Genomic DNA, 27,645 nt, shown 5'->3' with positions numbered 1-27,645 from the left:
AGGATTATTTTGATGGCTAAAATGCTAATAAATTGTGAAAACTTTCTCAGTCGTATAGAGAATTTTCTGATGACCATTTTGCGCATGCAGCATAAGTAGTATTCAGCATTTAAGAGGCTCTGCTTCTTCAATTGTGTTATCAGGAAGTGCCTAGTGCTGCGACAAAGTGCTTCCAGATCAAAGTCACTTCTTAGCACTCTGGACGTTGTTTGTCCCTCTTGCCATTACCTTTTGTTTTCATACAGGATTTTGCAAATTTTCTGTTTCACAGCATTAATGAGCTGCTGTGTCAGACACACTCCTGGTCTCACTGAACCGTTCAATTGTTTGATAGATCAATAATGATATTATTGACTTTATGTCCCACTAACTATTTTTAAGGTTTTTGGAGATGTTGAGGTGCCAGAATTTAGTCCTGCAGGAGTTCTTTTATGTGCTAGTAAATCTACCAGCACAAGGCTGACATATTTGAGCACCTTCACATACTACCAGACCGAGCTAGGATTGAACCTGCCAAGTTGGGGTCAGAAGGTCAGCGCCTTAACCGTCTGAGCTACTCAGCCTGGCGTTTGATAGATCAACATTCTGCTGATGACAAACTTATTCAGGATATCAAAGATGTCTGAAGGCTCTCTTGCAATCTTGTGCAATGCTGTTACCATGACAATTTTCATAACAGTTCCAAGATACTGGATGCAACAGAATCACTTTGGAAGTTAATGCAGACTGTTTACATAAAATGTTCTCAGATATGCCACCAGATGGTGTCAGAGAAAGGATGAAACTTGACAAGTACCAGTAGTTTATAACAGTATTTATGGCCAGACTAGGTAGATTCATGTTTCCAGCCTAGTCTGCTGGTACAGTGGATCCAGAATCTTCTAGACAGGTTGAGTGATGTTCGCACTAGAATCCCTTGTGGCTTCATAGCCATATAGAGATAGCGGGTAACAAAATTAGCAGACAAGGCTGCTGGACCTGTGGATATTTGTTCTCAGCTATGTCATACCTTCCTGGCATCCTGGGTGTTGGAGAGGCTAGTTATCTGAACTCCAAACAAGTTGAAAACAAAAGACAAGTATAGTATGGCAGTTCTTTCCTGGCATTCACAGAGATCTCCATTTCAGTTTTCAGGATTTTTTTTTTTTTTTACAATTCATCCATTTCATATAAGATATCCCAAGGTATATTTGATGATCTTTCTCCTTCACATTTAATTTGTGAAGAGGAGCTGATGATGAACATCTTTTATCCCATAAAACAACAGTCACACCAGTACTATACAGTCCAGATTTCTTTTCTTGTGACATCTGTATACACTGAAGAGTGAAGGAAGCTGAGAGGTCATCAGTTTGTATGTTCAGAATATATACTGCAATTGCATCCTACAAAGAATATGGTGCAGGTCCTTTCATGATGGGTTCCAGATGCAAATCTGTCTGGAATGCAGATAAGACAACCTTAAAAATAAATATGCAAACTTAGTAACTTTTCATTTAACAGAGCCCAGAAAATTAAGTAGTCACCTTCATGTCAGCTGTCAATTCCTCTCATATTAATTTATACATCACTACACCTGCACTTCCCTTAATAGAATGTATTATACACAAAATGTGTGTATTTTCCAACATACAGTGAAACTCGGTTAAGAAGTTCCCGCATAAGAAGTTTTCCCGCCTAAGAAGTGTGATATTCTTGGTCCCTTGATCAGTTGCATTAAGACATATGTATATTTTTCCCGTTTAAAGTGTTCTGTTGTAAATATATTTCCCGCTTAAACAGTTCAGATTTTAGAGCCCCTTGAGATAGAAAACCTCCGCTCAAAGCAGCCCGTGGTTAGAACCCTCCAGTCTCCGCGCAAGTTGCACCCTGTGTTAGACCGTGCGCGCGCTCGCGGTGTGTGTCTGGTGTCACGGAACATGTGCGGGCCTGCCACGGCCATATGACGTCACGCTATGACAACACGGACAGCAGATGATCACTCTCGACTTGTGGAATCGAATCGAACCCATCAGTCAAAATTTCCACTCCACCGTTCCATCTAGCGGAATAAAATCGAACGGGATTCTACGTAAGAAACAAAGTACGCAATGAATGATTTGATAAAACTTTAATGCAGTAATTTGCGGGCCGCGACAGGGTGAAGTCATTAATTGAGGTGGCCTAAACATTAATTAAAAACCGTAAAGTGCATTTGCCCACAACATTACTGTTAACCTACCACAAAACTGAATATTCTAACCTGTCTGATTTTTCATTCCCTTGCTTATTTCCTTCCAGGCATTCTGTCTTACGTTGTTGCAATAATACTTGTGGGCCTTGCCGTAGAGGAAATTACGTTTTTGAACTAAACTGATAAGATTTTCCGTGTCTATTATTAGTGAGGTGAATAAAAACAACTTCGCGACTCTATGCAGGAAACAGCCGATTTGCCAGCAGCCAGCTGATACACATGCCGCCAAACAGCCGACCGAAAGATCCCGATCGTTTACGAAGTTGAACGAATGTTGATAGCCAACTGGGTGTTGAGGGAGGCACACATAGGCATTGCAATACCACGTGTTGGCATAAAATTGAAAGTTATTTTTAATTTTACCTTTATACGAGCGAAACATTGTATTATCGTGTCACTCGTAATTATTACGTCGCATTATTAGAACGTAGCACAAGGATGAGGAGACATCAAATAAAATTCTCGCGGGGAAAGAAACTTTACGTTTAGATGTGCTAGCGTTGCTACTGCACCTTTATCTCTCCCACGTAATACCCCGGATACATTTCCATGCACTAATTTCTACCAACTTCGAACCTGTGTTTCTTTTCTTCATTACCTATAGCATGAAGAGGATTGAAGCGGGAAAATAAACTCAATACTGGCTTGGCCATGCGGTACTTGTGAAACGGCCAGAAACTACGCCCGTTGCCGTGACAACCAGTAGGAATGCAGGGGCGATTTAGGCCTAGGTTCTAACAATCTCTTAAGAGAAAGTTGCTAGATTTCCCATTTGCTGCCGTTATCCTTGAAGCAGGTGTCAGGGGTGTGAGGAAGATAGAAAGCACATGCTAACAAACTAGTACACGTCTGGTCTTTGCTTCTTGTAAGCCTAAGCTACGGATTGCCAAGCATAGTGTAGCGTCGTAATTAGTATGAATAGGAGTAGGTGAAGTTACTTGTACTTGTAATATCAACGTACAAGCTTTTAAAGTGAAAATGAGCGCAACTCAGAGGAAAGAGATCAAGCGAAAGGCACTAACAATAAAAGACAAAGTGGAGATTATAAGGAAAGTGGCGTCATCTACACTTTCTCGTGTTGCTTTGGCAAAGGAGCTGGGGATGCCGCCGTCTACTTTGAACGATATTATAGCGAAGAAAGAAGAGATCTCTGCTTCTGCAGGGAATACTTCAGCAAATTGTAAGGAAGTTAAATCTGAAAAGTACAATGAAATAGAACAAGTTCTGCTAATATGGTTTAAACAGCAGCGAAGTTTAAACATACCTTTCAGTGAGACTATTGTGCAGGAGAAAGCCTCATGCAAATTAAGGGTACCTTTTACCGCGTCGAGCGGGTGGCTGGAACGCTTTAAAAATCGAGCCAGCATCGTTTACAAAGCCGGCCCCGTGGTGTAGGGGTAGCGTGCCTGCCTCTTACACGGAGGCCCCGGGTTCGATTCCCGGCCAGGACTGGGATTTTAACCTGGACCTGGTTCGAGGTCCACTCAGCCTACGTGATTAGAATTGAGAAACTATCTGACGGTGAGATATCGGCCCCGGTCTAGAAAGCCAAGAATAACGGCCGAGAGGATTCGTCGTGCTGACCACACGGCACCTCGTAATCTGCAGGCCTTCGGGCTGAGCAGCGGTCGCTTGGTAGGCCAAGGCCCTTCAAGGGCTGTAGTGCCATGGGGTTTTTGGTTTTCGCTTACAAAACAATTTGTTGCAAAGCAGAGAGTGTAAGTTCGCAGGGAAGGGAAGTGTGGAAGGACATGGTTCTGCCTGCTAAAATAATCAAACCTTGCAACGTTTTTATATAACTTAATATGTTCCCTTCTCTTATCAAATATATTTATAATATGGTATGTTCAATTATTTTACTTTATCTCTAAAAATATTGTCATGATAATCGAATTTTTATATTGTGGCTTTCTGTAAGCAGCTCTTATATATCGGCCTATTTCGGTATTGTTCACAAACGAGGAAATCTGTTGGCTGTGTGTTTCACATGTATTTCAAAGTACAGAATAAGTTTTTGGGCATTACCCCTTTTAAGAAGTTTCCTGCTTAAGAAGTTTTTTTTTTGCAGTCCCTTGAAAAACTTCTTAACAGAGTTTCACTGTACTCATTTTTGTCATATTAAACAAAATATACAAAATTGATCTATCATCTCCCCCCCCCCCCCTCCCACACACACAAACATTTTCTAATACACGAATCCTACTATCAACCTGCCACATTGCATATTGGTTTAAATTATATGTATTCCCGACATAAAAATATTTATTATGCCAGATGTCTAATAAAAATCTTAAAGAAATGAAAGAAAAGCTCTACTTTATTTGACAAATAACAATATACTTCAAAAGTATTTTACTTCTTGGTCTCACTCCAGAATATACGACTACATACAGTATGAACAGTATGTAGAAGAATACCTAATGGATCACTGGGAAGGAAGATTGTTTTACCACTGATATGGTATCTTTTAAGCAAGAATACAATTTGCTAGAGTGAAATAAGTTTAAATTATTGTGTAGTTTGTTTTCAATAATAACCCTTTATTCTTTTAACATGAATGTTAAAAGAAGTAGTAACAGTATGTACATTATAAAAAATGCCTTTCATTGACATCTTCTGAAACTACTCTAAAATAAACTACTTGTCTACATAGCCACTAAGTTATATCAGAAAACTAACAACTATAGTAAAGAAAAATTATCTTTGTTTATTTTTAAATACATTTTTGTAGATTCCACTGATGATTCTCCTTGGCGAAGTCTTCAATTTTGTGCAGCGTAATCTATGAAGAGAAGGAAGGAGGCCAATGTTAAGGTTGATAACACACTGGAACAGCACATTAGTTGCCACCTACATGTTCTTCCCACTTTCAACCTCTATTAATAGGCCTGGGTCACTAATAAAACAAGTGTTACACTCATGATTCCATGAATTCCACATATCCACTGCCAACAAATTACACTAGCTATTAAACCAATAACTTTGACCATATAATGAGATCTTGCTGTCATGTCTAGAATCATGCAAACACCTACTCTGTTCATTCTATATGATCTAACAGGAGCAGAATATTGCAATTATCATATGAGGAGTAAAATATCAGAAGAAAAGCTGTTTCATCAGTTTAAAATTCCATACGTGTTTGCAAATAAATAGTTACTACATCAACTTACCATTTATGTGCACAGAAAATACTACGACGTAATTAATAAAATGTTATGAATATTGTCATTTAAGTAAAATGTTCTAAACAGATAAAGAGTTATGAGAATAACACTGTTCAACTGATTTTGTCCAGTATGGAAATAAATCTAAATAATTTTAAAATGTCATGGATTCTTCAAAGATATCATGGGACTGTAATGGAAATGAAGGCACAGAAGAATGATTTAATGAAATCATCAATCACCACTGATCTGCAATTAGGGCCCAGGTGGCAGATTCCCTAGTCTTTAACTAGCCTTTGAAATGCTGTTTGAAACTGAAGAAGGCAAACAAAACTAAACTAATATAAAACCATAACTGTATCAAACACATCATTATTACATTTTATTCTTCTTAACACTAGTGACAAACAACTAAACTGACGTCTTCCTCTTCCTGGCCTTTCCAAACTACTTAGGATTGGCACTACATGTGACTTAATTCCTGTTTCGTGGCCAGATTCAAGAGGGAGGCTTATCTAGAGATTATCACCAAATTCAAGAAATGTGATTGACACAAAATATATGGCAACTAACACAGTATACCCCTGCTGTCCATTTCTTTCAAGGATTCTACCTAGCCACCAACGAGTTGTCTCCGAGAAGGTTTTCCTCGAGACTCACTTGTGGTTTCCACGCCTAAAGAGGCAACAGACATGATCAGTGCAAGGCAATCAAACAAAAGTGCAGAGAATAGCAACAACCTCTCTACTGAATGTTTTATGATTTTTAATTTTTTTTATACAATTGGTTTTATATTGCACCAGCACAGTTAGGTCTTATGGCGATGATGGGACAGGAAAGCGCTAGGAGTTGGAAGAAAGCAGCCATGGCCTTAATTAAGGTACAGCCTGGTGTGAATATGGGTAAAAACGGAAAACCATCTTCAGGGCTGCCGACGGTGGAATTCGAACCCACTATCTCCCAAATGCAAACTCACAGCTGGGAGCCCCTACCCGCATGGCCAACTCGCTTGGTTTTTATGATCTGGAAAAGGCCTTCAACTCTGTCCTGAAGCCTGCAATGTGGGCAGTGTTGAGACACTTTGGTTGCCTTGAACACTTTGCTGGCCTGATTTGAGCATTCTATGAAGGTATGTCTGATCAGGTTCTCCATCAGGAAAACATGTCTGATGCTTTTCCTATCAAACATGGACTGAAGCAAAGGTGTGTACTTGTCCCAGTGCTCTTGCTTTATATGTGGCTACTATGCTTTGCGATTCATCATGTACCAACATCTCTAGCATTAAATTAAGGTATTGTCTTGATGGAAGTCTCTTCTAGTTGACAAGACTTCGTTCACGTCGCTTAACTCATGTGACCAGAATAACTGAACTGCAGTATACTGATGATACTGCATCACCTGCTCCACCCCTGAGGACCTGCAGCAGTCAATCAATGTTTCAAGAGAGCACTGAGGATCTATCTGATGGTGAGATAGCGGCCCCGGTCTAGGAAGCCACCAATAACAGCAGAGAGGATTCGTCATGCTGACCACACAACAGCAGAGAGGATTCGTCATGCTGACCACACGACACCTCATAATCTCAGGCCTTCGGGCTGAGCAGTGGTCGCTTGGTAGGCTATGGCCCTTCAGGGCTATTGCGACATGCGGTAGGTATAGTAAACAATGCTACAGCTCTGAAAACAATACCAATAGCAAATTATGCACTATTAATATTTGGGAACAACTACGTATCGCAGACCTGAGAAAGTTGGAGAGCCTAACAGCTACTTTTCTAAATAGAACTACCATTATGTCTGTCAAAATTCATACCATTTGCTTTGTGTACCATTTGGTGAAAGCTAACTACCTCATCAGAGACATCGTAACTATGTATAATCTTAGAAAGCCAACAGAGGTCATCACTGTGCTAGAAGCAAAGAAGCAGAAAACTGGAGAAATAGATGTGGACTTCTTCAAAACTCCAGCAATGTTACAAATGGAAGGAGTCTAATTATGCTCTAAAACAGGTTTGTACAACACCTGCAGTACACGGAATCCATCACCGTGCTATTGTTTTATGTGCCACCAAACCAGACAGGTCTTATTGCAATAATGGGATAGAAAATGGTTAAGAATGGAAAGGAAGTTATCGTGGCCTTGATGTACAGCCTCATATAAAAATGGGAAACCATGGAAAACAACCTTCTGGATAGCCAGCAGTGGGGTTTGAACCTACTATCTCCCAAAAGCAAGCTCACAACTATGTGACCCAAACCATGTACCCAACTAGCTTGGTCCCATACAGGTCATGATGGTCCAGCAGAGGAATGTAAACGCAAGTTCTGCAGACAACAATGAGGAAAATACCACTACTAGACTTTTCAGCAAGGACAAACTTTTTGTCATAATATGCTACTGATAATAATCTTTAAAAACTTATGTTTACATTATACGCATTGTGTTGAAAAATATTATATATATATTATAGTAAACAACATATCTTGCTACTAACCACTCAACTTCTACAAGCAAGAAATGTACTAAATTGAATAAAATCATTCCAGGGCAAATGTTTACTTAGTAATCCAGCTTCATAAGGCAATGGATCTTGCACAATATCCAAACTGAAGTCTTCTCATTAAGTAAAAAATGACAGGTCTCCCAATATGCAGTGTATACTGAAGTTGTAAACAGTAAATCTTATTACCAGGACAACCACAAATAAAAAATTATAAATGAAATTACAGACGACATATACACTGCATAACTAAAGTAGACCAGACAAGTGGAGTAGTGATACAGTGTAGGTGTGAAAAGGACCTTCAAGTTAATTATTTCAATGACCCCATTGTAGATATGATCATTCTCAAGCTATCTCTCCTGCCCTACTTGCAAAGCAAAGAATGTAAAGTCACAAATTTTATATAAACACAGCCCTCAATTTAGGACATTTTTGTTACATAAGAAGTATGGTGTATGTCACATGGGATAATGCTGAAATACCCACTTGAAATTAAGGTCATGTTAGAGTTTGCATACCTGCAAAACTTAAACCTCTTGAGTTCTCCTCTGTCTATCTTCAGTAGTACATGTTTACATTGGTTGAAATTCAAACACATTTCAGTTACAGTGCATACATTCTTAAGAATGGGCAAGACTGTGTAAAAGTGTAAGTTGAAAATACTTCAGATGGTGTTGTGATAATGTAGTAGATCTTATTGGGTAGAAGCCATTATAACAGCAAATACCATTCAGTTTCCCCTAACTAGAGGCAGCCCAGTCAACAAATCATATTGTTCTTATCAAGATTTTAGGAGGGAAATGTGTTCAAGAAGAGAGAGGTCAGATGTTTTGCATATAACTCATACCTGTCATACACATAGTGTCAACTTGCTAATAATAAGAAATATCACAGTTGACAAGCAGGCAGCTTAAATGGTGTCAACGAGGCCATAATGCTGCTGCTGCAGCAGCTGTTACTTTCCATGTAGTCAGGAGACAATTGATAAATAAAAACGAAGACAAAAATCTGACAACATCATAGTCGACACAAGCAGACAAGAAAGGTAAATGATAACCTTAGACTGAGTAGGGATACATCAGTCACTATGATCCAGAATACTATAACATAATCAAAATGTTGTCAGCTAGAACACATTCTGATACAAAAGTGAGCCTCCCCTGGAAGGCATAGTTGCCTGCAACATGTACAGGTGGAAGGATAGTACTGTACATGCATCATGGCCTTGCAAGTTATATTTTGTTGTCCATGAGCAGCTGCAGCACATGGCTTCAAATCAAATATCAATAATTTGTATTTAGAGCTGTCACCCAGGTGGCAGATTCCCTACCAACTGTGTACCTAGCCTTCTCTTAAATGTTTTTAAAGAACTTGGAAATTTACCTAACATCTTATTAATGAATATTCGCCCCAATTTGTCTTCTTGAATTCCAATTTTATCTTCATATTATGATCTTTCCTACTTTTGAAAGCTCTGCTGAAGCTTATTTGTCTACTAATGTTATTTCATGCATCACTCCATTGACAGCCCAGAACATACTGCTTATAAATATAAAACAAATATCCAACAATATTTATTGAACCACCTTGATATTAGTCATCTTCAATACGGAACAAAATGAGAGTAAGTACTTGTAACATACTGCTTAGTCAAACAGCTGGTTACTCCCAAGTCTTTCCAGCCTAAAGTCTGCAACATTTTGTCAGAAATCCCCCAGATTAAATAGTCCTGTTTACCATTGAATCTTTTCTAGTTCTAAAATGAAGTAGTCCTTGTGTGGGTCCCATACACTGGAACAATACTCTAATAGGGTTTTTTATAAGAGACACTTATATACCTTCTTTACTGTACCTCCTTACTACAACCCCTGAATACCCTCAATCATAAAAAAATATCTGTAACCTTCCTTTACAACCTCGTTAATGTGATTACGCCAGTGAAGATCATTCCTTACATTAACACCTTGGTAATTACAGTGATCCCCATGATGTACTATCGCCCCATCAACACAGTAATGAAAACAGAAGACTTTCCCTCTTGATAAAACTTACAACCTGACTTTTCATCCCCCATCATACCATTGTGTGCTGTCCATCTCACAACACTGTTGAGGTCTTTTTGCAGTCATTCACAATCCTGTAACTTATATCTCAAAAATGGATGATGTTATAGACGTGAAAATTAGTACATGGAATCTCCTTAAAAAATAAAGAAACATGTCAATTTTTTGTTTTCAGAAAATCCACTTAAGTGGAGTGAAAAGAAGTGAAAACGGGGGTGAATATTTAAATGAGTATATCTAAAAAACTTAACATGTTACAGATGTAAAAATTCCTTCTCTATGCAAAGAGCCTTATCTGTGATTCAAGTTCTTTGCTCGTCTATATATATAAAATAACATGTCCTGACTGCCTGACTGACTGATTCATCACTGCCCAGCCAAACCTACTGGACATAAAGAAATGAAATTTTGAGGATACATTTATATTAGAGAGTAGGTGCTCACTAAGGGAGGATGTTTGGATATTCTGTCACTAAGGGAGTGAAGGAGGGAGGGGGTGAATTTTTCACATGAGTATATCAATATCTCAAAAACTTAAGAGTTTAAAGATTTAAAAATTGGTACTTGAAATCTCCTTTAAAAATAAAGAAACATGTACTTTTTTTGTTTTTAGAAAATCCACTTAAGGTAAAAATAAGTGAAAAAGGGGTTGAAACCCTTTTATGAGGATACTTATATCTCAAAAATGGACGATGTTACAGACATGAAAATTGGTACATGGAATCTCCGTAAAAAATAAACACGTATATTTTTGTTTTCATAAAATCCACTTAAGTGGAGTAAAAAGACGTGAAAAAGGGGGTGAAATCTAAATGAGTATATCTAAAAACTTAACAAGTTACAAATGTAAAAAATGGTATTTGGAATCTCCTTGAGAAATAAACAAACAGGCATTTTTTTGTTTTTGGAAAATCCACTTGGGGGTGCTAAAAGAAGTTGACGGCATTGAATTTTTTTTATGAGGATACTTATATCTCTCAGATTTTAGCTGATGGTGACTGTAGCCATGATATCAAAAGATGAATGCTACTTGGTAGAAAGGCAATGACCAATCTTGACAATATCTTAAGGAGTAGAGACATAACATTAACAACAAAGATTCGTATAGTAAGGGCTATGGTTTTTCCAGTTGTGATGTACGGATGCAAGACCTGGACCATAAGAAAAGCTGTGAATGCCGCAGAATAGACTCCTTTGAATTATGGTATTGGAGGAAAATCCTTAGAATCCCACGGACCGCAAAGAGAACAAATAGGTCAGTTTTACAGCAAATAAAACCAGAGTGCTCCTGGGATGGCCTAATGCTGAAACAAAAACTAAGCTACTTTGGACACATCATGAGAAGACACAATTCATTAGAAAAGACGTTTATGCTGGGGATGATCAAAGGCACAAGGAGAAAAGGGCGGCAAAGAATGAGATGGATTGATGGCATCACAGAAGTACTAAATTCTAGCTTGGAAAGTCTTCGGGAGGCAGTGCAAAACAGAAGAAACTGGCGTATTTTAGTTCATGGGATCGCAGAGAGTCTGAATCGACTAAACGAATAGAGAGAGAGAGGTATCTTAAAAAGAACTGAGGATGTTACCGACGTGAAATCTCCTTTATAAATAAATGCATATTTTTGTTTTTGGAAAGTCCATTTAGGTAATGGAGGAGAGGGGGTGAAAAGAAGTGAATGAGCTGAATCATTTTTATGAGGATACTTATGTCTCAAAACCTGAAGATGTTACAGACATGAAAACTGGTACTTTGAATCGCCTTTAAAAATAAGAAACTCCCTGTTCATTGCTACATCTCATTCGTTTTTTACATTTACAATTATCTGCTTTTTGCTGAGGGAGGCAATTTTTAAAAAAATGAAGCTAGTGTTTAATTTTACATCCAAAATATATTTTTCAAGGAAATGTATTCTAGCTTTATTATCTGTTCTGATCAAATTGCTTTAACAAATAAATTGTTTTTCTAACATTTGACATCAGGGTTACCTTCAACTGCTAAGCCTAAAAGCTCTTCACACACATTATGAATAGGGCTTTTATTATTGAAAGAAGCTTTTGTCTGCGAGGATTGTCTTTTCATTGAAAGGTACGTTTCTTAACTATCTTTGAAAAATATCTCTACTCTTTCACCATTTATGAAGAATTATTTTATTTTTTTAAGAACTTGCTTTATGTCGCACCAACACAGATAGGTCTTATGGTGACGATGGGAGAAGAAAGGGCTAGGAGTGGGAAGGAAGCGGCCGTGGCCTTGATTAAGGTACAGTCCCAGCATTTGCCTAGTGTGAAAATGGGAAACCACGGAAAACCACCTTGAGGGCTGCCGACAGTGGGGTTCGAGCCCACTATCTCCCAGATGCAAACTCACAGCTGCACGCCCCTAACCGCAAGGCTAACTCGCCCGGTGAACGATTTTACTTCGATAAATAAATGATCAGAAAAATAATTATCACATGCAAAATAATTATGAGTCAGTTTTTAGGTCTTTCTTCTGTTGTTTGAGTCATCAGTCCATAGATTGGTTTGATGCAGCTTCCATGCCACCCTATCCTGTGCTACCTTTTCAGTTCTGCGTAATTATTGCATCCTACATCTGCTCTAATCTGCTTGTCATATTCATACCTTGGTCTACCCCTACTGTTCTTACCGTCTACACTTCCTTCAAAAACCAACTGAACAAGTCCTGGGTGCCTTAAGGTGTGTTCTTTCATTCTATCTCTTTCTTGTCAAATTTAGCCAAATCGATCTCCTCTCACCAATTCGATTCAGTATCTCTTCATTCGTGATTCGATCTATCCATCTCACCAACTTTCCTCTGTAACACCACATTTCAAAAGCTTCTTTCTTTCTGAGCTAGTTATCATCCATGTTTTACTTCCATACAATACCATGCTCTAGATCAGGGCCTCTCAGGGTGCATGCGCGTGGTGCATGCACTGTGCACGGTGCAAAAGACGACTTGGCTTGGTTGACCAGAGTGCAGACCCCCCACTCCTCGATTTGGAGCAATAGCGCTAACTCTCTCTTTCCTCACGCCTGTCTCGCTCGCTCCGCCTGTCTCCCTCTCCCCCACCTGCGCCGTAGCGCTCCAAATCCGGGCTGAGTTGAGCCGAGTATAGCCGAGTAGAGCCGAGCATAGCCGAGTAGCCCAGAGACGAAGCGTTGATCCGAGCCATACCGAGCGGCACCGATGCACAGTGCACGGAGCTCTTGCGCCTCGCTCTGCACGCGTGAGATTTTGGGCGTTTGAGAGGCCCTGCTCTAGATGAAAGTCTTCAAAAACATCTTTCCCATATCAATGTTTGAAGTGAGCGAATTTATTTTCTTAAGAAAGCTCTTCCTTGCTTGTGCTAGTCTGCATTTTATGTCCTCCTTACTTCTGCCATCGTTAGGTATTTTAATACACGAGTAACATTATTCATTAAAAAAAAAAACAACCCCACTTTGCTTTCTTTACGTGGTCTAAAGAAATATCTACCTGAAGAAGATTGGTCACATCCAGATCTACATCCAGATGCAAAATATGTGGGTATGTTGCAGTACCTAGCTGTCTCACTTTGCTCTCTTCAAACACAATATATTTTAAGCATAATGTTCAAGAAGTAGTTAAGCAATAATGTGACAATTACACTGCCTAGACATTTTCACAATGACAATGAACAGCGACAAAACTTGAGATAACTGTGATCACACACAGCAATACTAGCATACTGATGTCTCAAATGACTAGCCACTGTGTGGCAGAGTCCCGACTTTGTTCAGTTGGCTTATGGGTAAAAGTGGAAGAGCTCACTTCTTCCATATGTTATGCATACATGGTACTGTAGTCAAGCTGTAGTCAGATCAGGGTAATTAGCCTATAACTATATGAGCATAATGACTATCCTTTTCCTTCAAAAATCAAGATCATCATTATGCTTTTCCATTCCAACGTCAATGTCCTTCAGCAGAGACAATAATTAAATACGCACAGGTCGCTACCTGCCCCTATGAAGCCCTGCACTCTCATCTTCAGGCTTACAATAAACTCAGATACGATCTTCATTCTTCCCCTTTGATACCCAGTATAAAAGTTCATAGCTACTACATTACCATACACAAATGTATTCAGTAATTCCTCTTAAGAATATTAAGGCCCACAGAAATAAAATGGAAGGATATATATATATAAATAAGTTTGTAGGATAATTTCAAGTTGGACTGCAAAGCTGACAAATATTGTTCTATGCATTGTCATAATGTAGTTGTATTTTTTATATAGTGTCCTGGAGAGTCCTTCATCGAATCAAGGCAGCAAATTACTTTCTTAGGTTTATTTGTGTTACTCCATTTCATATTATGTGGCTTTCATATCTGAGTTTGCTAAAGTATGAAGTTTGAATGGTTGTTAAGAAAAGACTGTTGGTAGGCAACTGATGTATTACTTCTCCCTTATTTATTAAAGCAAGCAACCCAAGGCAGTACCACACAAAGTATCATCAACCTATCAACTTGAAGAACAACTTTCTTAAACTTACTCAATTTCTCCTGCATAAGAATGCACAAATATACAAGTGCAATTGCAAATGATGATTGAGAAATTACCAGGATGTGATATTACAGTGTCCTTTCTTTTAGAAATTTGATTAGTCTTTAGAGGGGGCAGAAGTAAGCTTGTAGTTTTATACGACTGTTCATATATTGTTCATAGTCACAGAACCTCCAGTTTTATGCAGAATCCAAGGCACAGGGTTGCAAATTTTGCATTTAAAAAAATCTTGAAGACATTGGCCAGGATTGGTCATTGTTGCCTTGGTGACAAACCAGTGATATATCATCAGCTACCACATCCCAAGGGAAAGGGAGAAGAAGAATAACTTCTAAAGCTCATGAAAGAAGACTGGCAACTATATAGTTTCTTATAATCCACAGAATTATTTACAAAATGAGGTAATATGAACAAGATTTTCTGCTGTTGAACTTGGTGCTTCACTCCAGCTCTAAAGTCTAAGAAGCAAGAGAGAAAACTTTGTCCACGAGTGTGTTATCCAGAAACAAGCCCATAATGCTGGTAGCATTTCCTTGCTGGATAGCAATTCCTACCCACTGCCTCAGGAATTCTATTGAAGAGTCTCCAGTAATTACAGATAACTGTTTGCCAATATATGAAACAAGATTTTAGCCTCTTGACACCATGTCCCCATTGTTTTGACTGCGAATGCCACAAAGATGTAGTTGTCTGCCACTGCTCTGTATTTCATCCTATTATTGTGCACGGCCAATTCTGTTGCAGAACCAGCAGCCTTGCAAGTGTGAGGCAAATGAGATGGTGCTAAATACTGATACACGAGGCATCCCACAGGAGAGATCTGCCTATGTTCCATGGGACTAAAGTCAGACCATCAGGGCGTTTTTAGTCTGTGAAACTAATGCCACTCAATTCCAGGACAGAAGGGACATTGGCAAATGTAAAAGCCCTTTTGATGATGTCATTAAATAAACAGTGTCTTGAAAATCAACCAGCACTCTTAGGGCAACTTAAAGCTACATATGCACTTATGTGACTGGCATGTTTTGCAACCAAGACGTGAGTCCACATTGCCCGGCAGAAAAGCCGTAAGCCATGAGTCTGCTTCCTTTTCCTGAAGAGCGAGATGATGTTTTCGATCAATTTCCGATGAACTTGACAGAATCAAAGCGTCTTACCAGTGATATCTTGACTCGGTCACGTGACATATCTCAACATTATCACTGCAATCAGAGAACAAAGACTTGATAAAATCAGATACTCCATAAGAGAAAGCAAGAAAAGTGGGAATGGAATTATCAGTTAACCTATGAATTCCAAGGCCTCCAAATTTTATTAGTAAACATGCCAGGATCCAGTTATTTTCCTCAACTGGTATATTGAGTAGAGACTTGAGGCAACTTCTTGGCAAATCACCAGCTTGAGCAAGGAACGAAGAAAATAACCGTAGAGGTGTAGTCTGTAGGAAGTAAGTAAATTTTGGAATAATAACACAGTTCTTCAGTAAGAAGTATGCCATGTGAGAATTGATCATTCGTAGACCGTCATACAGCCTCATTAATTCTGTTAGCCTTTTCTTTGCAATTTCCTTCACAACCACAACTCCAAGTGGTGATCCAAGTAAGAATAAACTGGAATGTGTTATAATATGAATACCGGGAATAATGCCCTGAAATGCAGAAACTCATCTCTCACAGAATAAAAGTAGGTTTCATATTTATGCAGATTTACTTCCAAACTGGTGTTTTTATAACCAGTCAATTTTTACTAAGATTTTATTCGATGTAGCATTTAAATGTATGAAAGTTCGTGCAGAATGGATAATGGTTTCACAGCCCTTTGAAATATCAAAGCCAATTTGGTGAGGACAGAAATAGTGGCTAATGGTCCCTTTTACTGCCATGCAAGATAATTTAGCAACCAGCCTTTGAAAGGTGTTCTCTATAGCAGTAGGTCGAACGCCTCTGTCAGATTTTTGAAGAAAAATTAATATGGCCACATAAAAGTTTCGGTATACTTCAGAACAAAGTTGCCCTCTTAAGATGGAATTGCATAATTTTGTGATAGACTGGAGAAGTCTTCTCCCGGCATTTCCAGCTGATTTAGAGGTAAGATCTTTTAGATGTTGAGGACGGATACCACCAATTCCCGAAGCAGAACTATTATTCCTTCAAGCACCAATTCCGGTGTCACACCGAGATAATTATCACTAAGGTCAGGAGGGTCAGGAAATGACAATAGTCATGACGCTGGAGGATGTTTATCTACCACAGATTCAAAGGTGGTACAAGTGCATTCTGCTATCTCATGTTCTGATGAGAGAACCCTAACCGCTCCTTGAATATCCCCATCTGCTACTTTGTTTTCTATACAACGAACTTTAGAAGGCACGGTGTTACTTTTTTTAGTCACAGGTTGTGGCAGTTGGAATTCTTGTATATTTTCCTTTATTTTAGAAATTAGTAAAGTAGCCTTTCCATTAGATTTCTTGGGGACATGAAGAGCAATGTATGCAAAAAGCATTAGATCCTGCCAGCATTCCAAAGAGTTCTGAGGAATACATCTATCAATCCACTGTGATAGTTTATCTGCAGTGATAACTCATCACCCACTTTTGGAACTCTTTAAAACTCTTATACTTGCTTTACAATTTGATAGTTTGGCCTGTAATGACTCATTTGGAGATTTAGCATCAACTGGAGAACAAACCTATATTTTAGGCATTGAGGTGGGTGAAGCGAAATACCATGCTTTGCTTTTGATGATGGTTCGAATGTTGGACTTCTGGATGAGCAATAATAAAAACATCTGCTTTAATAGAATAATTAAAAGTAATGCTTAAATTTCAATCTAAGCAGCTGAACATTCAACTTAACCTATTGAGGCATTCTGAATCTATAACCACTTATTCACATGCCTAATAAAAACCCATGGGATACAATATGTACTGATCTAGCTCTGAAATTGTTGATACAATCAAGACTAAAATCTTATTACACATCATAATATACAAGTTTAAAATAATTTTAGGAGCTCACATAGGGTGGATCACAGTAGATAGCTCTGCACCACATGGGTTCACTATGGTAACAAACACACAGTGAACAAGCACTGGGACCGGGCACATAATAGAGGCCATGACTAACGGATTTGCCCTCAAAGTCTGTACAGTCCTCTTCCATGGCATCTGCAACAAAAATACATATCAACCTTATTACATGTATCCACATTCAAGATGCTTTTGTAGTCTTGTCAAAAGAAGGCTTAAAAGAAAGGGAATATATTCTCATTTGTATACTGTATATGAATGTTTTTAAAGTAAGAAACTAATGTGTAAAGAGTAAATAAGCATTATTCAAACACATACTGCATAGTTCTTGCAAAGACAGATCTCTCTCTCTCTCTCTCTCTCCCTTCCTCTCCCTCATGTCTGCACAATGGATATGAAGGTTTTTTTTATTTTTTACATTGCACCAACTCAGATAGGTCTTATGGCGGCGATGGGATAGGAAAGGTCTAAGAATGGGAAGGAAGTGGCCGTGGCCTTAATTAAGGTACAGTCCCAGCATTTGCCTGGTGTGAAAATTGGAAACCACGGAAAACTATCTTCAGGACTGCCAATAGTGGGGTTCAAACCCATATCTCCTGGATGCAAGCTCACAGCTGCGGCCCCAAACCACACGGCCAACTCGCCCGGCATGAAAGTTGCTTCTGTTACATATATATCAGATGTATCAGATCTAAAAGGGTCAGTGAATTTTTCTTCTTGTTTTAACTCTTCAGCTGAATGAAAGATGATGATGAAATGGTACAGTTGACCGAGGAAAGGAAATACACTGAGGCTGACTGTATCAAATGAACACAATAACAGAGGATCAGCTCAGAGCTAAGGCAGGAATACAATTGAGTCCGACATATCTCGTCATCATATTTGGGCAACTACAGGGTGGCGCATGTATAGCTGACACATTTACCGGTGTAAATAATTTTAATCATGGATGAAACGCCATTCAACTTTCGTATAAGGCTTGACTGTATCCCAGAAAAATATGGAGAGGTCATTGTTGTGGATCCAATCATAAACTACCTTTGTTTCAGTTGTGTTTTCACCATGGCAGATTACAGTCATCTCTCTGTTCAATAGCATGCTGAAACTGTGTTGCTTCATGCCATGGCAGTGTGTCCCGTGGTGAAATAAAAAAATATTTTGAGCAGCATTTCAGGTTCAGGTTTAAATCTTTGCAACTTTAAAATATTTTTTTGCACCGACTCAGACAGGTCTTATGGTGATGATGGGCTAGAACTGGGAAAGAAGCGACCGTGGCTTTAATTAAGGTGTGGTGTAGCCTGGTATAAGAATGGGGAACTATCATCAGGGCAGCCGACAGCGGGGCTCAAATCCAATTTCTCCCAAATGCCAACTCACAGTTACACTATCCAAACCACACAGCCAACTCACTCTGTACTTCTTAATGTAGGGTTTCTTGAAAATAAAAGTTTCTTTTGAAATAATGTAATCTAAATGCATGCGTGGTTTGTTGAAATATCCAGCTGAATTACTTAAGACTTAAGCCGCAAAGTCATTGCGAATGTTCACATTTGTCTTGAAGCGTTTGTCTGTCATTATGGAAGCCATTGAACATGTGTTAAAGTGAAATTTATTTCCAAAGAGTACATTATCTGTGAGTATATATAAAGCAGAATGTCCATCCGTCTGTTCCTTATATAAATCTATACCGTTCCACCAATCTGAATTTTTTTTGTATACTTACCTTTTAGGACCCTACAAGAAATTTGGACAGCCCTCTCCATACCTAGATTTAGGTCCTTTGGCATATTAACATAGGTCAATATAGGTGAAATATCCATGTTGTACAAGGACAAGACAAAGCATATTTTAAGCCTCACAACGTGAAGAACAAAAATCTATGTTCATTGGACACTGAAAACTATGTTTTAAGGCCCTAAAACAAACTGTTTTTGAGATATTGGCACCACACTACCTCCACTGTAGGAATCAGATGAAGAAATGACTGGCTGTAATCATGGCAATGTCAGCTCAAGGATTCAGCAGTAGAATACAGGCCCAGTATTTAAGGTAGGCACATGCGTAAGTGTATGCAAGGCCAAGGAGAGAGTGTGTTTAAACGTTTGAACTCATAGCTACCATTAATCTGCGGAGATGCTCGTGGTTACTTGATCCATATTTCCATTCTCTTATCACCATAATGATTGTGAATAGCACCAAAGTGTTACTGACACCCTGAAAGGGCCAACGGTTTCAGGCACAGGAGCTCTCTTGGGAAGGTGATGGTCCCTCAGAGGAGGAAATGCATTTGAAACCCACTGGGTAACATCAGTACTCCAGGTTAAGGGTAGCTACAAGAGTGTCTGTTCTCCAGGTTAGGAGCAGTTTTTTAGATTTCACTGAGGGTTGCCATCAGCAATGGCGTGTGGTTGTAAAACAATGCACCAGAATAAACCACAAACCTAGCTAAAGAATGGAAACTGTTCAAAATGATGATTATGATAACGACAGATTTGAGCCAAGAAAGGGGAAGGTTGTACTTTCCAGATAAAGTTTTCTGCACCCCCAAGAAAATATCCTTGTCTGTTGTTGTCCCATGCAAGCTAATCAGATCTGTCAGTTCTTCAGTAAGTTTGCTATTTGCTTTACATCGCACTGACACAGGTATGTCTTATGGCGATGATGGGATAGGAAAGGCCTAGTAATTGGAAGGAAGCAGCCATGGCCTTAATTAAGGTACAGCCCCGGCATTTACCTGGTGTGAAAATGGGAAACCATGGAAAACCATCTTCAGGACTGCCGACAGTGGGGCTCGAACCCACTATCTCCCGATTACTGGATACTGGCCACACTTAAGCGACTGCAGTCAGTAAGTTTGAACTCTCTGTGAACACCTCTAAAAAAAAAAACTTCAGTTGTAGCAGCAATATATGTAGACTCGTTCAGGGCTATTGAGAAACACAGAAATTTCACAGGTTTTCTGGTAACCGAGTAGAAAGATTAGCCAATATCTTCCATGTGATGTCCCACTGTGTTTGCTGAAAGGTTAATTGCTTTACACTGTTCAATTCTGTTAGTAAACAGTTCTCCAGCCACAATTAAAGCATACTTTTTAATACAAACAGCAATCTGTGAATAGCTTGCTCCTTTGGAGATTTCTCTAGCAATTCATAAACATAACTCTCATGAAAGCTTCACATTTTTCAAACCTCACGTTTTAATGTTTTGAATTTATGTTCATATAACTTGTCCTTAAATTTATCAAAGCTTTCACCATGCTTTGTTTTGTAGTGATGACAAATATCAGATCAAAGGATAGCTTTGCTCACTTTCCCTATAACGACACATTTCACTGACCACTTAGCATTGAAGATGACATTCACTGTCCGCTTCTCCTTTTTACTCTGGATCGACATGGTTTATGTTGGAGTAGGCTTACATATGCACTAACAGCCTTAACCTCAAATAAAGAGATAGTGAACATGGGTAAGTGCTCATGGCGACCTCCCTGTAATTTACAACAACTGGTTTTTGGATGGTTACAGGGACGGCAACACTTCTACTAGCCCCTCATAGATTTAATTAAGCTGTAAGAATTGTGCACCATATTTAGAAACTATGTTATTCCCTTCATTGACTGATAAAACTTAGTTTTCACGTTATTCAATTTGATAAATTATTCACAAGCCAGGGGCCTAATTACACTCAATTTCAGCCTTGATGCAGCCTGTGGGCCATGTTTTGGCCCTTGGCATACAGCAATAGGATGAATGATATATTAACCTTCCGTTTACTACTGAAATCACGCAAAATGAGAAACTCAGGGCTGAGAGTATTCGTAAGTTGGATCCATGTGGTTTTTGTTATCTCCTAGTTCTTCTTAACCTGCCCTACATTACCTCAGCAAACAACATTTATTTTAAACAAACTTTATTATAACAAATAAAGAGACTAAGAAGAAAGGGCAGACTGGAAAGAAATAGAATTAGAACTGGTTGTGGAAGTAAGGAGAAACTGAAGGAACTTACTAGAAAATTGAATCTAGCAAAGACGTCAGCTAAGGATAACATGATGGCAAGCATAATTGGTGGTCATACAAATTTTAGTGAAAAATGGAAGGGTATGTATAGGTATTTTAAGACAGAAAGAGGTTCCAAGAAGGACATTCCAAGAATAATTAATGAACAAGGGGAGTGTACAAACAAACAAACAAACAAACAAACAAACAAACAAACAAACAAACAAACAAACAAACAAACCAACCAACCAAATACTGATCTGCATTTAGGGCAGTCACCCAGGTGGCAGATTCCCTTTCTGTGTTTTCCTAGCTTTTTCTTAAATGATTCCAAAGAAATTGGAAATTTATTGAACACCTCCCTTGGTAAAGTGTTCCAATCCCTAACTCCCCTTCCTATAAACAAATATATGCCCCAATTTGTCCTCTTCACCATGAAGGGGCACATCTACTCTACAGGCTATTCAGTGCTTATAAAATGACATACTAGAAACAACAGGAAGACACAAACAGAAACTACATGTTGCTTTTATTGACTTCTCAAAAGCCTTTGACTCTGCCAATAGAGTATTACCAATAGGAAAACTTGTGCTGCTTATTGGAAGTGAAATTGCCATATTTGTTCTGATAGGAAATATATTTGCAGAGAACTATGTACAAATCGATGACAATTTGACAATGTCCTTTCCGACAGAACAAACAACAGGACTGCTTCAGGGGGATCCATTGAGCCCAATCCTGTTCAACATAGCAACCACGGACACAATCAGGAGAGTAAGTGCGGAGAATGTAAAAATTTATGTCTATGCTGATGATATGGCAACTGTGTCTTAGTCAAGTGAAGATCTACAAGCAGCTTTTGATAGATTAGTGGAATGGGCAGGTAGAAACGATTTACAGCTTAATGCAAGTAAAACAGTAGTTTTGACATTCAGACAAGGAGGGAAAATTGCATTGAAAGACAATTTATTACAAGAGTGAGATATTATCAAAGCCGGTTTCCTTTAAATACCTGGGAATGACTCTACAGGTCAAGGGTACCACTTTCACGCTACATATAAAAGACTAGGTCGCTGCTGCGGTAATAGCCATGAATGAGATTGAGCATCTGCGGAGTCTCTGAATGAATACAGCGATGAAGTTCTTTACAGTGAAAATCTCACCAACAGTTAGTTACAGACTACAGCTAATATGGGACCATCTTACCAAGAGTAATTTAAGAGATTTAGAGAAGACCAAAGCTGTTTATTCAAAAAAAAGTTCTCAATCAAAATTTACTCCCTTACAATTGGTATATGATCTAGTAAGAGAAAGGTTCTTCATAAAGGACCTGTGAGAATAGGTGCTACTACATTCTACACCTGCTTACGACAGTGTTCTACAAGAACTTTATTCAAAGAAGAAAGAAATATGGAGCGTGTTTTATACCACGGATGCCATGATAACTCAAGATTGGAAACAATCAAATTATGAGCTACGACATGTCATGACATGATTTGCGGTATGTGATTTCCATCACAGAATATTTGACAATATGAAACACAATGACACGCAGGAGGATTGTATGTATCATTACCACTATCACCTCCAGGAATGTGGAAAAAGAGTGGTGTCTTTGACCAAATTTTGTAGTGATTAACACAGGGAACTACATATTGTATTTATCCATGTATTCTTGAATATACCTATTTAATGGCCATTGGTTGCATTAAATTATATTAAAATAAATGATATGAGTAAAGAAGTGGAATCAGAGATAAGGCTTTTTGTGGATGATGTTCTATCTAGAGTAATAATTAAGTCACAAGATTGCTTTCCTTTTAAGTTTTCAACCTGCCCTAACTTCATCACTCTTACAAGATATTTGCCTTTTCCCATGTTTACAGACAGTTGTTCCCAGGCATTCCTGTATGCCACCTATTCTCTTTCGATATCCTAAACCTTCTTACTGTCTATTGTTTGGAACTTTTCACTAATCATATCCATGTACTTCTAATTTCCTCATCGTAGAGATTCCCTACCCTTATTCGTCTGCAGAAATATTTTGCTTTCTCTATGCTAGGCCCAGAGATACTTCATTAACTACAGATCAGAAAGTGGTCTGTACGATAAAAAAAAAAAAAAAAAAACCAGAATACTGGCACATTCCTAACAAATTTTCTGAATTCAAAGCCGGTTATCATATAGTCTATTATGGATCTGGTGACCCTACCCTCCCATGTATAGCAGTGGATAGCCTTATGCTTGAATATATTCGTAACTGCTAATCCCATACTAACACAGAAGTCCAGTAAACGCTTCCCATTCCCATTAGCTTCCATAACTTCTCCACATTTACACATCAACTTTTTGTATCCTTCAGTACTATTCCCAACTCTTGAATTGAAATCACCCAGTAGCACTATACTACCCTTGCTGTTGACCCTGAGTACGAAGTCACTTAGTGCTTCATAGAACTTGTCAACTTCATCCTCATGTCCACCCTCACACTGTGAATACACTAAGATGATTTTTGTCCTAATTCCGTCAACTGCTAAATCTACCCACGTAAGTTGTTCATTTATGTGCCTAACAGAAACTATGCTGCGTGCAATGGTATTCCTTATGAACAGTACTATCCCACACTCTGCCCTTTATAACATCTGTCCAGTATACTTTATAATCTCCTCTCACTAATTTTTTCCCCTTACCTACATATCATTAATTCCTAACATATCCAAACGCGTCCTCTTTGTTGTCTCGGCCAGTTCTACTTTCTTTCTTCTGTAAGCCACACTGATATTAATAGCTCCCCAACAATTATATTTTGTTTGTCAAGTTGTTTCCAAAGTCCCTCGCCTCTCAAATGGAAGTGGGATTCTGTTACTCCCATAGGTTCAAGACTTGCTTAAAACATTCTGAGCATGCTCTGTGAAAATTCTGTGAAGCAGGATGCTACTCTACTTACACTTAGACGCAGTGAGAATCTCTCCTCTAACAGGTTACGGACCACACATGGACTGTATGAAATCAAGCATCTGCAGAGTCTCAGAGTGGATATAGCGATGAAGCTCTTTAAAGTGCTGAGCACAAGGACTCAGAATATGTCGAAGATGCCCATTCCATCGTAATACATATCCCAACTCTCAGGATCACTTGCTAGGTCACTCAGCCATTGCCATGGTTCACCGACTAGAACGTGACTACAGTAACTCTGCATGCTTTGTACCTTATCTCCTCCATATGTATGTTCCATTTTAAGTTACTTCAAATATGGATACCAAGCAGTTTTATTGAGGAACAAGGCATCATGTTCTTACCACACAGTGAAATTTGATGTAATAGTGGTGTTCTAGAAGTAGTTAATTTGATATATTTACACTTCTGTACATTTGAAGACATTCTATTTGCACTGCACTACAAGGCTACATTATCAAGGTCTGACCGGAACCTATCCGCATCGTTCTCATTTCTAATGGTTCTGTAAAGTATGGCGTCATCAGTGTACTGCGCAATAAAATACGATACACAACCTGGCAGATTTAGTGTACATGGTCAGAAGCAGCCCAATCACACTACCTTGGATCACTCCTTAAGTAACCAAAGTTTGATCTGATCAGGCCCTGCTAAGCACAATAACATAGCATTTGATCAACTATGCCAGCAGCTTGGCCTTGCCTAATTTTAAAAATAATCATTGATAAAGTACTTGGTCTCACAGTATAAAGATAATTTAAAAGTCACCACCTTATCAATACACAGATTTATTTACTTCAAAAGTGGTAAATTAGGTCAAGACCGGTTTCGACCCCTAAGGGATCATCTTCAGTTGACATACATATAAAAAAGATATATACAAAAACATCACATGTAAAATATTATCTTTATAAAGTACTTGGTCGACGGCCTTACTCCAGTCAAGAGCTACACAGTCCAAGGAATGTTTCCACTCAAATACTTTTATCCAGCACCTGTTTACCAATAAGGCACTCCGTACATTCATATGGTAGATACCAGATATTAAAGAGACCAGGCTGTAATTTTCTACATTTTTTCTGTTGCCATCTTTGAATGCAGGAACGACTTCAGCTTACTTCCATTCATCTATCACAGTCCCATTGTTTATTGATGTTAAATATTGCACAAAGGAATGGTGCCAGTGTGTGTGCACAGCGGTGGAGCATTCTCACTGGCACATCATCTGGGCCATTCACTGCAAGGGGCCTGCCTGGCTCTCCGAAGGCTTTCTTGGACCTCATTAGTGGTACAGTAGCGACTAGTTAAGGGAGTGAGAAGCGGGGCTGTCCTTGTGGTAAACATGTCTTCATGCTTAAGTTTTAAATATAGCTTCGAGATCATAGAAGCCAGGAATTACATCCAGGGACCTCATGGTTGATGGGGACTTAGTATAGAAGAGGTCTAGTACAGAGTGGGAATTCTATGCACTGCAGGTAGCTTCAAACATCAACTGATGGAGAAAAATGTAACAGAAAGTAGCAAGACAGCTATTGGCAAGTAGATTATTTGGCATTGGGGCGGCATTTCTAGACCATGTAATTTTAAGATTGAAGTTACAGCCAATATAAACTGCATCTCGATACGGTGAGGTTGCCATGCTACCAGCAGCCTGAGACTCTCACTGCCATATCAAGTGAGATACTTAACAGAATGCTTTCTCACTTACCAAGAGTAATTCCAGGAAACAACTCTTCTTCAGGAGACTTAACCAAATGAACTGTTAGGTCTTTCAAGAACACCATTCCACATTTTACCAAAGAAACAATTATTAAAGCACAGAGAATGCTTTAAACCACTGGCATGCATACCACCATCTTGAACTTCAAGTTAACAAGGATTTCCACATGGTCTCTTAGCGCTTTCAGGGTGCTTTGAGGATCAAATATCAGTTTGTCGAGAAGTTTATGTCTAGACTAGCAAGATACCCGTGCTTCGCTACGGTATTATATTGAAATTTATAATTGAATGCTTATTGTTTTAGATATATAATCCGCCGAAATTCGCGATCTGACTCGTTTTCTGCGAGAATCCGCCAAAATTCGCAATCTGACTCGTTTTCTAATAGATTACGGCAAGTATCCTCCCATTTTTCAATCTTTATTTCCAGCAATCGATTTCGTACTTCCCGGGCTAGTTCCAAGTATTCCACCCGGTCAGTTGGGTCCCTAAATCTTTGCCATCTTTCCCTATAAGCATTTTTAATATGGATCAAATCCTTCAGGAGATCTGGCGTGGTGTCGTCTTGGATGCCTTGGCGGTACTGAACCCGCGGCCAGACTGCATTCTTAGTCATTACCCGTCCAGGGCCCGTTTCCTGCGCTGTCCGCACATTTGACGACGGTCCAGAACATTATTATTATTATTATTATTATTATTATTATTATTATTATTATTATTATTATTATTATTATTATCATGATTATTATTATTATTATAGATGTTCTGGACACCACAGCAAGATGTAAGACCGCTACTTGGCGGTAAATTACATCTGCTGCCATTGTCATTGTTGACAATGTGACCAGCACCATTGTCGCGCGTAGGCAAGTGTGCGGAATTTCTGGCGATACGAATGACATACTTCCGTGCATTATTGGCCTCATTATAGAGGTGAACAATTTGACGGGCAATCTCATTCCTATTGTTTATTTCAAATGTGTTTAAATTTTTATTTATTTGTCAGGAGCATCTACTGTAATCTAAGAACGTTCTCCGAAGGAAAAGATGGCCCAGGAAAGATTTAAATGATCGGTTTATGGTCAGAATAAGTACATCGAAAATCTACAGCCTGTTTCCAGTCATTCGACAGGGTCAGGAATGGAATGAATAAAGCCCCATCTAGCGGCGACAATAGGAATTGTGCCGGCTGCCGAAGCCTGTTGCACTCCTCTGGGGCAATGGATAATGAATGACAAATGAAATGAAATATTGGACAGTGTTGCTGGAATGAATGATGACAGGGAAAACCGGAGTATCCGGAGAAAAACCTGTCCCGCCTCCGTTTTGTCCAGCACGAATGTCACATGCAGTGACCGGGATTGGAACCACGGAACCCAGCTGTGAGAGGCCGGCGCGCTGCTGCCTGAGCAACGGAGGCTCCTTATAAGTACCTTATGAACAGTAAAAT

At 38.9% G+C, this 27,645-nt stretch overlaps 1 protein-coding gene across 2 annotated transcripts in view; it reads right to left on the bottom strand.

The window, feature by feature from the left end:
• LOC136858451 (uncharacterized) overlaps positions 1-27,645 on the bottom strand; it is a 114,682-nt gene that overhangs the window by 43,509 nt on the left and 43,528 nt on the right. Inside the window, exons 2-3 of one of the 2 annotated variants that reach the window (XM_067138001.2) lie at positions 17,514-17,662; positions 4,955-5,015 (exon numbers count right to left, since the gene is read on the bottom strand). In XM_067138001.2, the coding sequence (XP_066994102.1) occupies positions 4,955-5,015; positions 17,514-17,662 (210 nt within the window). The remainder of the gene's footprint in view (positions 1-4,954; positions 5,016-17,513; positions 17,663-27,645) is intronic. The other variant, XM_067138000.2, reaches the window with a different exon arrangement.

This window comes from Anabrus simplex, chromosome 1 (genome assembly GCF_040414725.1).
Source record: "Anabrus simplex isolate iqAnaSimp1 chromosome 1, ASM4041472v1, whole genome shotgun sequence".
NCBI classification, from domain to species: domain Eukaryota; kingdom Metazoa; phylum Arthropoda; class Insecta; order Orthoptera; family Tettigoniidae; genus Anabrus; species Anabrus simplex.
The sequence above is the reverse complement of the archived record's forward strand: the minus strand, read 5'-3'. Positions and strand labels throughout refer to the sequence as shown.